This window comes from Geotrypetes seraphini, chromosome 2 (assembly GCF_902459505.1).
Source record: "Geotrypetes seraphini chromosome 2, aGeoSer1.1, whole genome shotgun sequence".
In the NCBI taxonomy this organism is placed as follows: domain Eukaryota; kingdom Metazoa; phylum Chordata; class Amphibia; order Gymnophiona; family Dermophiidae; genus Geotrypetes; species Geotrypetes seraphini.
In genome coordinates, this window is record NC_047085.1 from 47,892,905 (window position 1) to 47,905,018 (window position 12,114).

Here is a 12,114-nt window from a genome sequence, read left to right on the forward strand (position 1 = left end):
TGTGGTTTCTCCTTTCCTCATCTTCTTGTAACTCTCTTCCTTCCATCCACTGTCTGCCGTCTCTCTTCCCCTATATGGCATCTTCTCTCCTTCTATGCCCCTTCCAGAAACTGTATGCCTCCCCCTTCCATCTCTCCTTTCACCCCATTGGTCTGGCATCTCTCTCCTCGCCTTCCCTCTCCCACACCTCTCCTCATAGTCTGGTATCTCCCCTTCCCTGATTCTCTGGCATCTCTCTCCTTTCCTTTTCTTCCATCTTTCGCTCCCCCTCCATGCTCTCACATCTCCCCCTTCCTTTTCCCTTAGACTGGCATACCTTCCTCCTACGCTCCAAGCCCTGGCATCTCCTTTAATTCCCTCCCTCATCTTCCTTCTCCCTCCAGCTGGGTACCGCAACACTCTTCCCTGCAGCTCTGCACTTCCCCCCAATTGCCCTGCTTCGGTTCCTCTTCTTCCTTCCTTCCCCCCCCCCCCCCCCGCGGGACCCTGCGGCACCATCAACTCTTACTCCCTCTAATGTCGGCCCTGCAGCTCCAGACTTCCTCGCACCTTCTCCCCTCCCCCTTTGGATCGCTATTATTTTAAATGTTATAGCCGCGGAGCTGTATCCATCAGTGGAGATGTCTAACCTCGGCCTGCCCCGGAACTCTTACTGCAACAGTGACTTCCTGTTCCTGCCTAGACGGGCGGCTGCTGCAGTAAGAGTTCCGGGGCAGGCCGAGGTTAGACATCTCCACTGATGGATACAGCTCCGCGGCTATAACATTTAAAATAATAGCGATCCAAAGGGGGAGGGGAGAAGGTGCGAGGAAGTCTGGAGCTGCAGGGCCGACATTAGAGGGAGTAAGAGTTGATGGTGCCGCAGGGTCCCGCGGGGGGGGGGGAGGAAGGAAGGAAGAAGAGGAACCGAAGCATGGCAATTGTGGGGAAGTGCAATCCCCCCAATGCGTCCCCTTACCTTACCGACGCGTGTGTGCGCTGTGAAGAGAAACTTTGCGCTGCGATGTAATATTTTGTGCGCGAGTGCAGGCCAGCGCAGCTTAGCGGGAACACTGTTGGGGACATTGGGAGGGCTTCAGGGATCGATCTTAACTAGGGATTATATTTGGGGTAGGGCTTATATTAGGAGCATCATATCATGCTAGGGCTTATTTTCAGGATAGGTCTTATTTTCAGGGAAACATGATATTACTTATTTCTATAGCAGTACTAGACATACACGACACTGTACATTAGGGGTGTCAAACTAATCACATAAGGTGCCGAAATCTAAAACATAGGCTAAGTCATGCACAAAATTTTTTATTAAGATACTCGGGGGTCCTTTTATTAAGGTATGCTAACCGATTTAGCGCACACTAATAAAAGGACCCCTTAGTCTTAGTAGAAGTATAGTGTTTCAACTTCTCCAACCCCACGCCGGCTCTGTGATGTGAACAAAATTTTCAAAAAGACTTTTCCTCTCTCTTGTAGGTCTAGTTCACGCTTCCTGTCTAACACCAGCTCTGGCAGGATACACATTTCAAATCTGATATATTGTAATCACAAAAGAGAAAATAAAATTATTTTTTTCTACCTTTTGTTGTCTGGTCATTATTCAAATCATGTTGGTCCCAGGCTCTGGTTGTCTTCTGATAACTCGCTTTGCCAGGGTCTCCTGCCCATTTGTCATTTTCTTCCTTCTCCATGCTAACCATCCATCTTCCATATCTGTACTTTCCTTCCATTTCCTTTCCCTCCCCTGGAGGTCTGGCATCTTTCCTTTTTTTGTCTCCATCCTCGCAGCTGCAGCGATGGACCCCACCATCCCCAGATCCACCATCTCTCCTTTTCTCAACTACCCTTTCATTCAGCATCTCTCCCTCCTTCCCCACCACCCCAGGGTCCACCATCTCTCCCTTTCTCTTCCCAACTATTCTCCTATCCAGTATCTCTATCCCTCCTACACACACACACCATCCCTTGTGTCAACTTCTCTTTTTTTTCAGTTCCTTCCCTCCCTCCATCCCACTGTCCACCATCTTTCTCCCTCTCCTCTGTTTTTAGACCTATTATTTCTTCCCCTCTCTCCCCACCTCAGTCAGGCATATGCACGGTTGTGTGGAATCTATGTGTACTTCTACACCAGGGCCCACCTCCCACCCCAAAGGCCTACATGTTTTCCCCCTTCTTCTTCCCGGTCTCACCTTTGAGATTTGGCCTGCCATTCCTTCCCTCCCTCCATCCCGACTTCCCGGTCTCATCTTCAAAGCAGCCTGCAGAGGATCACCGGTCGGCTGTAGCGAACCTAGCAGGCTGCCTCGGCCTCCGCAGCACGTTTCCTCTGTCGTGGTCCCACCCCTCTTCTGACGTATGGGATCGCGGAGGTCTAAAGGCAGCTTGCTAGGTATGCTACAGCTGACCTGCAATCCTCTGCAGGCTGCTTTGAAGATGAGATTGGGCAGCTGGGATGGAGGGAGGGAAGGAACGGTGGGCCAAATAGTGGGCCAAATTTGGCCCTCGGGCCTGAGTTTGACACCCCTGCTGTACATTAACATGTAAGAGACATTCCCTGTTCGAGAGAGCTTACATTCTACATGGCAGATTTTGAGTAGTATGACCATGAAGGAATACAAACTTTAAAAGAAACAAATTTGACATACAGGTGAAAACCCTAGAGACAAGCCAATTTATTGAGGCATGAGCTTTCAAGAACCAGAGTCCACTTTGTCAAATGCATAAAAGGATAAGTCTCGCCAATCAGTGCAGTGGTTTCCATGAGTGATACTGGAGAGTGGAATCCCCTACAATGAGAAAATGTTTGTCACTTTATTTCATTAACAATGGCATTCAGAGCTTTATCAGACCACGTGTCCATCTCATATCCTCATTCATTCTAACCCCTCCCACTGATCAATGTAAGTATTGACAGTGGCTCAAGCTATCCCCTTCATCTCCACAATCTCGTCAGGCTCTGGCTGAATCATGTGTTCCATGTGAACTAGGGAATTACATGGGGACAAATTTTTTCCCGTCCCCGCAGAAAATCTTTTTCCCATCCCCACAAGTTCTTTGTTTGTCCCTGCCCCATTCCTGCAAGCTCCGTCCTTATCTGCACAAGCCTCTAACACAGTGTTCTTCAATCTTTTTACACCTATGGACCGGCGGGAAAAAAAAATTATTTTGTGGACAGGCAAACTACTAGGACTGAAATTTAACGTGAGCTCGGTCCTCGCAAACCATCTGATCCCATCTGCACAAGCCTCAGTTATGATTTTATACTGAATGTATTTTATCAAAGTATAAAAAGAAACAATATTCTGTACAATTGTCATTTTATAAATACATATAATAAAGAGCAAGGATCAACAAAATCCCTGTCTCCCCTCCCCTTCACATATATCCCCTCTACTATCAAGAAAACTGAATAAGCCAAATTATTACAGAATGCTACACAGAAATATCATGCTAACAGAATACCGCAGTCACACATAGCAGGAATAGGGTTAGGGGAGTGCAACTAAGGCAACTGCCCCCCTGGTCAGAGAGAAACCTAAGTCACTGCTAGACTTTGCAGTCCCCAGTTATGTCTAACACCAAGATATATACCGTATTTGCCGGCGTATAAGACGACTTTTTAGTACCTTAAAATCCTCCCCAAAGTCGGGGGTCGTCTTATACGCCGGGTACAGTTTACATGCCCTTACTTGCGCGGCTCTTCTTCTCCTTACCTGCCATGCCTGCAGCACAGAGCCGAACGGAAGTCTTCCCGACGTCAGCGCTGACGTCGGAGGGGAGGGAGGGCTTAAACAAAGCTTAAACAAAGCCCTCCCTCCCTCCGACGTCAGCGCTGACGTCGGGAAGACTTCCGTTCGGCTCTGTGCTGCAGGCAGGGCAGATAAGGAGAAGGAGAGTAGCCTCGCGGTTCGAGTGGCTACCAAGGGAGAGGAGCGGCCCGCCCCGCCCCGAGTGCAGCACAGCCGGCCAGGTCCCCTTACTTTTGTGGCACTTCCCCGACCGACCGATAACAGCCCGGGTCCGACAATCCTCCCTGCCCTGTAGCCGCGAATCTAAATACCTTCTTACAGCAGCTGTAAGAAGGTAATTTAGATTCGCGGTTAAGGGCAGGGAGGTTTGTCGGATCGGGGCTGTTGTCTGTCGGTCGGTCGGGGAAGTGCCACAAAAGTAAGGGGACCTGGCCGGCTGTGCTGCACCCGGGGCGGTAGAGAAGGTGTGTGGAAGAAGGGGTCGTCTTATACGGCGAGTATAACACAAAACTCTATTTTTTAGCTAAAAGTTGGGGGGTCGTCTTATACGCCCAGTCGTCCTATACGCCGGCAAATACGGTATTTCAAATCTGATATATTCTAATCACAAAATAGAAATAAAATTATTTGTTTCTACCTTTTTGTTGTCTCTGGTTTCTGCTTTCATCTTCTTTTCACTCCCTTCCAGCATCTGCCCTCTCTGTCTCTTCAATCCAGCATCTACCCCTTCCATCTGCTGTCTGACCTCTTCCCCTTCCATATGGTATTTGTCTTCTTTCTATGCCCCTCTCCCCTTTCCATCCAGCCTATGCCACCTCTCTCCTTTTTACATGATACATTCCAGCTTCACTGCTCTCTTCATTTTTCTCTCTCCTACACCAGATCTAGCATCTTTGTCCCTCTCAATTTCTCTGCTGATCCCCCCTTCCCATCTCATTCCTGTGTCTCCCCTTCCCCTCGTCTAATCTCCCTGCCAGCTGTTTCCTTTCTTTTTTCTTCTCCCTTCCCTCCTCCCCCTGTCCAGCAGTAACTCTCTTCCCTTTCCTTTCACTCCTTCCCTCCCAGCAGCATCTCTCCTTATCCCAATCCAGGTCCAGTAGCAGCTGTCCCTTTTTCCCCTTGCCCAGAAGCTTCCCAGACTCCTTTCCCTCCTCCCCTCCAAGCAGCATCTCTCCTTCTCCCTCTCCAGGTCCAGTAGCAGCTGTCCCTTTTTTTTTTTTTACCATGCCCAGCAGCTTCCCAACCTCTAACAGTGGCTTTCTCCCCTCCCAGCAACTCTCCTTACTTGCCAGCGCTGCGATTCAGTAAGGCAGCCTCGGGTCCTTTGTTGGGTCGCACCGCCTCTGAGGAAAGCGGAAGTTGCATCATCAGAGGCGGCTGACTCAGCAAAAGCTCCAAGGCTTCCTTCCTGAATCGCTGCGCTTGTAAGTAAGGGCTGGGAGGGGAGAAAGCATGGCTGTCGTAGGCTCCCGTTATCTCTCTGGGCCAACGTTATCTCTCTGGCTCCTCGATCTTGCCGGTCCTGCGCGGACCGGCAGGAAATTAAAGATGTTGATATCGCCGGTCCTGCGCGGACCGGCAGGAATTTTCTGTGGACCGGCACCAGTCTGCGGACCGGCGGTTGAAGAACTGTGCTCTAACACTTTAAAATCGTGTTTGAGGCTTGTGTGGTTAAGGCAGAACTTACAGGAATGGGACAGTGACAGCGACAAAATTCACGGGGACGGGACAGGGAAATTGAGCTCCTGCAGGGACAGAGAAAAATTTGTCCCCGTGTCATTCTCTAATGTGAACCTCCATATGGCATTCAATCAAACACTAGAAAGAAAGAGGTGCTACTGCAGCCTTTTTTTCTGCTACCCAGTGGTGGGAGAAGGTATGTGCAATGCAACACTACCACCACTGCTAACGAAGCTTATAACCTGTCTGATTTTTGCAGGCCTGTTTTGCGCAGATCTGCCCCTCCCCCATTCCTTATGCACCTGATATTTACATTTCCAGTCATCGCTGTCTTGTGCTAGGCAATATTGATGAGATCACATGGCTGAGTCAAGACACGGGTGTTAGTTTGTGATAACATCACAGGTGTTCAGTATGTCCTACATCAGTGTCTCGCAAACATTGCGAAGCTGCAGCACACTGAACATGAATTGACAAGAGCAGGCGGGGGGCGGTGCTACGGCGGGCTTGGTGGTGGGATTAGGGCGGGGATGGGCATAACTAGGTGGGCCTGAGGGTGGGGCAAGGGGATCTATAAAAACATAAGAATAGCCTCACTGGGTCAGACCAATGGTCCATCAAGCCCACTAGCCCATTCACAAGGAACTGCATTGGGAACGGAACCCAGTTTGCCAGAATCAAAGCCCCACCGTACGAACCATTAGGCTACTCATCCACTCAAAATTGTGTGCAGCTTTTGTTAGAAGCCATGCGCGTTATTATCGTACCACTCTAGCACAAGCTTTCCGCATTAACCTCTCTTGAACGTAGGCAAAAGTGGGTATATGCAGAGATTAGAACAAAAAATTTGTGGAGAAGGAAATGTTCAAGATGCAAGCTTGATTAAAATCACAGTTTAATAATCCACATAAAAATACCTAGGACCCAAGGTGTTGGGGGATGTGGACCCAACACGGTCCGTGTTTCGACGATACTGCCGGGCCTATGTTTCCAGACTGATTTACAAGGGCATCAGGCCGCCAAGTGGTACAAATTAATATCTGACTTTTTAAATAAAAAAACAAAAACAAGCTTAAAAGATATTTTGAGCATTGAGATAAAGCAGCAGATTTCTGCTACTCAATGGCCACGGATTTGGTCTTGGAGAATGAGATGTACAGATTCAGCATCTATGAGACAAACTTGTTTTTTCAGTTACAGAGAATTTTTTGGACCCCTGTTCGTTTGCAAATGTCTGGCAGTTCAAAATCTAATAGATGCTGACATTTGTCATCTTGATGTAGGGATACTGGATCATCTGTTGTATTATTGTCCCTTGATACTCAATTTTTGGAAGTCTATATGGGGTACAATCAATAGGATATTGGAAACTTCTATCCCAATGACATTGTTTTGTTTGGAACTATATTACAACACAGAAGTCTAGTTAACGCAAGCAAGAACGGATTATTTCTTGTTATGACGTGGATTGCTATACAGTTGATTACATAAAATTGGAAAAACTGGGATAGACTGAATTATATTTTTTGGTGGGAAACCCTGTGCCTATTTTATGAGCTTATGAATTCGGAACAAATGGGATATTATAAAAAAAATTGCTGAGACTTGGGGCCCATTAACGAATTTTGTAAAAACCAATCAATAGTGTAAGCCTTTAATTTTTAAAGGAGTTTCACAGACATCTGGGGAGAGTGGGAAGGGGGGGAGAAAAATACTTATGTTGTTATTTTATAGATATAAGTGCTGTCTCATTGTACCAAATGTTTATATATTCTATTGCACTTTGTGTTTGTTTTTAAATGAATAAATAATTTTTTTTTTTTTTTTAAAAAGGGGTCCCTAAGGTCCTGATACAGAAGCTCGTGGATTAAGAACCAAAAACGAACTAAGATATAACTCTGCGCAAGTTACAGCTTAGTTCGTTTTAAACTGTGATTTTAATAAAGTCTGCATCTTGAACATCTCCTCCACAAGTTTTTTGTTCTTGTCAGTTTTCCATTTTTGTGGAGTTTTAAGGGTCAATCTCTTGATTTGTTCTTATATGCAGAGATTACACATGCAGTTTTCCCGGGGGGGGGATAGTTACCTGTAAGACATGTTATTTTACTGTCAATCCATCCCATTTATTAATAACTAAGCTTCATTGCATTAAAATGAGACTTGTGCTAAAACAGAATGAGTTAATGGCAAAACAGCTTCGTTTTTTATAAATTTTTTATTCATTTTAAATCGAATACATAGTGCATACATATGAACAATCAAGTAATATAACATACTGCACTCTATTCCAACAAATAATATACAGCTATTAAAAAAAACCTTCCCCCCCACCCTAACCCTCCCCCATCCCCTCCTGGATGTGTATAACAATCTTACATGAATCAAAGGGAAATAATATTAATAATTCATAACTTACAATATTTTGTTAACGGGCCCCAAATTTCCTTGAATTTGCTATGGTGTCCCCTCTGTATAGAATTAATGTTTTCAAACTTATAAATCTGACATAAGGATTCCCACCAGAAACTATATTTTAAGTTATCCCAACTTTTCCAATTTTTCATCATCAGCTGCATGGCTACTCCTGTCATGATGAGGAGCAATTTATTCTGATTTGCATTAATTGGTTTCTTGTGTAATAATATCATTTTAAATAATATTATATCATATGATAGGATAGTGGAACTTCCAAACAGCTTCTTGCTAGTTATCCACATTGATAACCCTGAAGAATCCTGTTATAAAACTGTGCTCCTGGGCAAATGCGCACTTTTAAAACTGCCTTCTCAGCTGCGGTACTGTTCATCTAGGACAGGGGTAGGGAACTCCGGTCCTCGAGAGCCGTATTCCAGTCGGGTTTTCAGGATTTCCCCAATGAATATGCATGAGATCTATTTGCACGCACTGCTTTCAATGCATATTCATTGGGGGAAACCTGAAAACCCGACTGGAATACGGCTCTCGAGGACCGGAGTTCCTTACCCCTGATCTAGGATAAGCTAAAACTTAGTATCAGATCTTATGCGTGTAAAGGTCTGTAGATTGATGCATGCTGCTGTCAAATTACTCTACCAAGAACGAAATGGAGATGGTACAGGGCGAAAGTGCATAAATGGAAATCTCCAGAACATCAGAGCTATTTTTGTTGTTGTTGTTGTTGATGCGGTAATTTGGAGGGGGGTCTAATATTTTACGATATTATCCAAACATTTCAGCCGCTGATTTTAGTATCTCAGCATTTGCTTAGTAGAGTGATTTGAATTTTTATTACTTCCTTCATCTAAATTGGTTTGCAGGAGGCTGGAATGCAATTCTATTTTAGAAACATGCCAGCAGTTCCCTCTGGGGCATTATCTGTAACACCGAATTCCGTATAGGTCACCCAAAGCTGGGAGTCACAGATGCGCAAATAAATTAATTAGCTGATTAACCATGGCAATCAATTATTGGTGTTAAGCACATAATTGTCAGTAATTAGGATTTATACATGGCTCTGTAACGTGTGTAGGGTTGCCAGGCATCTGAATTAACCCGGACATGTCCTCTTTCTAGAGGGCATGTCCAGATGGCATTTCAAAACCAAGCACTTTGTCCGGGTTTTGAAAAGCAAATCATGTCGGGAGGGGCATCCACACATGCGCGGATGCCCTCCCGACTGAGGCGGGTGGGCTGGGGGTGGGGCTGGGGCGTGGCATGAGCGTAATGGGGCGGGGATGGGTAGGACTGGGCGGGCCTGGGGGCGGGTTTAGGGGGGGGTCTGGATTTTACATATGTAAAATCTGGTAACCCTAAACATGTGCACCTAAATTTCATATTTGCACAACTCCAAAGGAATGCATGGGTGGGTCAAGGGTATTCCCAGAAATTAGGCACCATATGTTAGAATACCTGCATTTGCATGCCCAACTGCCATCAGTTGGACCCGAGCATTTACAATAGCTTTTGGCAGGTATAAAATGCACTCTGTAAAGGTCATTCCATACAGAGCGTCCTTTACAGAATCATCTCAGCACATAACTTTTTGCTCCATCTAGGGGACAATTCTATTTCTGTTACATCTCCTTGAGAGTCCGTACATATGGTGCTCAATCTGTTCCAGTGAACTGGACTTGCAGAAGTGAGAATACTTACAGCTTCGAGCACCTCCCACATAGGGGTGTAGCACAGTGTCCCTCCCAGTTTTTCTTCTGCAAACAAACTGTGAAGAGGTGTTCTGATCTGCTCTCCTTAAGACTTTTTTTTCTTCTTCTCATTCAAAGTTGGTTTTACTGAGGCTTGGGTGCCCTGAGACCCCATTCTTGGGGATTCTCTGCCTGGGAAAGGATGCAGGTTCCGCTCAGATGGACTGCTACTCTGCAGGGAAAGCTTTCAGGTGGACCTGGGGAGCCAGTCTGCTGTGTATCTTCAGGGCTTAGAGCCATAAGACTCTTCCCTTCGAGGCAAGGGATGATGGACGGGCTGTGAAGGGGAAATTTTGCAAACTGGCCATTGGTATCTCACGGACCAGTTTGCAGGGTTTCCCCTTTGTGGCCTGTTTGATTTTTGCTTTTGATCTACTCAGTGGGCATTCCTTTGCTTGTAGTTGCCTTCCCTTAGGTTTGGGTTTAGCATTTTTGGTGTTTGGGTGATCATTCTAATTGGTGTTATTGAGAAAGTCTTGGGGGAAGCCATTGCTTGCATAGGATATTTTTGCTCCTTAGGTTCTGGCCAGGTACTAATGACCTGGATTGGCCACCGTGAGAATGGGCTACTGGGCTTGATGGGCCATTGGTCTGACCCAGTATGGCTGTTCTTATGAGGTTGAGTAAATTGAGGCAGGAGGAAGTGCTGTAAGGTGGTTTTAAGCAAAATTGTGCAAAGAGAGAAAAACTTGTAAGCTGGATGTCCTTTTTTTTTTTTTTTTTTTTTTTTGGTAAGGGAAATGCACTTGAGGGTATTGACCCAATTTTAATATGAGATTTAAAAGCCAGCGTTAGGATTTTGATTCTTAATTCTGTGAACATGCCCACCCGCAAGAGAATTATCTAGAACTTTCCTCAGCCCTGCCAGATATCTAAGAACAAATCTACGTAGGTCTTCTCAACAAAAGCAAAGCGGTTGTGAAAAAAAACATAACGGTACACTCCCCTCTAAACAATATTAAATCTTACATCCATAAATATTTTAATATTTTTAACCAGGAGGTCCTCAGTGTGATTGCATAGTCAGGTGTGCGCAGAGACTGGGAGTGCGCAATTTGTTTTTAGCAGAAAGGATGGTGTACTGCAGTGGGCTGTATAGCCTGCGCATGAGTTAAGTATTGAACGCCTCTGCGCTCACCTGACTATGCAATCACACTGAGGACCACCTGGTTAAAAATATTAAAATATTTATGGATATAAGATTTAATATTGTTTAGAGGGGAGTGTGTGTTTTTTCTTCACAACTACTTTGCTTTTGTTAAGAAGAACTATACAGATTTGAACAGGATTTTCATAGCGTTCTTCAGAAGGGTTTTTACGTATTGATAGATATCTAATAACAGCCATTTTCCCTCTGCAGGCAGAGCCTTGTTGAGGCTTACTGACAAGAAGCTTGAACGTGTGGGCATTGCTCAGGAGAGCCAAAGGCAACATGTTCTCCAGCAGGTTCTTCAGTTAAAAGTACGCGAAGAAGTGCGCAACCTTCAATTGCTTACACAAGGTAGGAGAAACTTCTTTAAAAAAATAGGATTTGAGGAGAAAAAAAAATAGCAGTTTACTGGCCAATATTAGCCTGAAACAGATTTGCCCTTTACCAGTACAGGCTGGTGTGCAAAGGTCGCTTCAGGTAGGCTGGAGGAATATTGCAAGGCAGAAACAATATATAAACATTTTGGTCACTTGGGAAGACGAATATTTTTGATCTGCAGACTGTTGGCATTCATCCTGTTTAAATGTCAAGCTGCTAAAAGAAGAAAAAAATAAAAGTGAGGCGATCGGAACCAAAGTTTGGAAAAATATATTAGCAGTGGCTTTTTTTTTTTGTTTTTTTCAGATATTAAGGGGCTCATTTTCAAAACAGAAAAACATTTTTAAAGAATGGCCACAAAGCGGCAGATGGACATTTCTTTTACAAAAATCTCCAAAAGGCCATTTTTGAGACTCATTTTTAAGATGTTTATCTCTGAAGTTTGTCTAAATCTCAAAGGAGCATGTTTTTCGACTGGACTAGGGTAAGCTTATGATTTTGGCCATTTTGGGGGGAAATTGTAAAAATGTCCAAAGCAAATATAGAATGTTGTGGGCTAGACTGTTTCAATAATGACTACCCCTTTTTTTTTTTTTAAATTAAGCTGCTTTAGAGGTTTCTATTATGACCAGAGCGTTAAATGTTCTGACACTGTTCCGATGCTCAGAGCGTTTCACGTTCTAGACCACAGTAGAAATCTCTTCTGTGTCTTAGTAAAAAGCCTAAGGGGCTCATAATCGAAAGAGAAAAACATCCAAAAACTGTCGGCACTTGGATGATCATCAGTCAAAAACGTCCAAGTGCCGATAATAAAACCAGGTTTTGGATGTATTTATAAACGATCTAGGCCTTTATAGTGCCGCTGAATGACCATAGCTAAACGGGATGTGTAAGGAGGAGTGTCGAGGGCGGGATTTGGGCGGGACGTGGGCAGGCTTAGACTTAGTCGTACTGCATGTATAACCGAAAGTTATAAAGC

General features: G+C 44.9%; 1 protein-coding gene across 6 annotated transcripts in view; it reads left to right on the forward strand.

Moving 5' to 3' along the window:
- Window positions 1-12,114, forward strand: part of SAMD12 (sterile alpha motif domain containing 12) — a 655,615-nt gene that overhangs the window by 345,723 nt on the left and 297,778 nt on the right. For 5 of the 6 annotated variants that reach the window (XR_004538408.1, XR_004538407.1, XR_004538411.1 and 2 more), the window contains 2 exons: window positions 10,968-11,108; window positions 11,442-11,619. Coding sequence is in view for 1 of the 6 variants with exons in the window: in XM_033934397.1 (XP_033790288.1) it covers window positions 10,968-11,108 (141 nt within the window). In the remaining 5 variants the exon portion in view is untranslated. The remainder of the gene's footprint in view (window positions 1-10,967; window positions 11,109-11,441; window positions 11,620-12,114) is intronic. The other variant, XM_033934397.1, reaches the window with a different exon arrangement.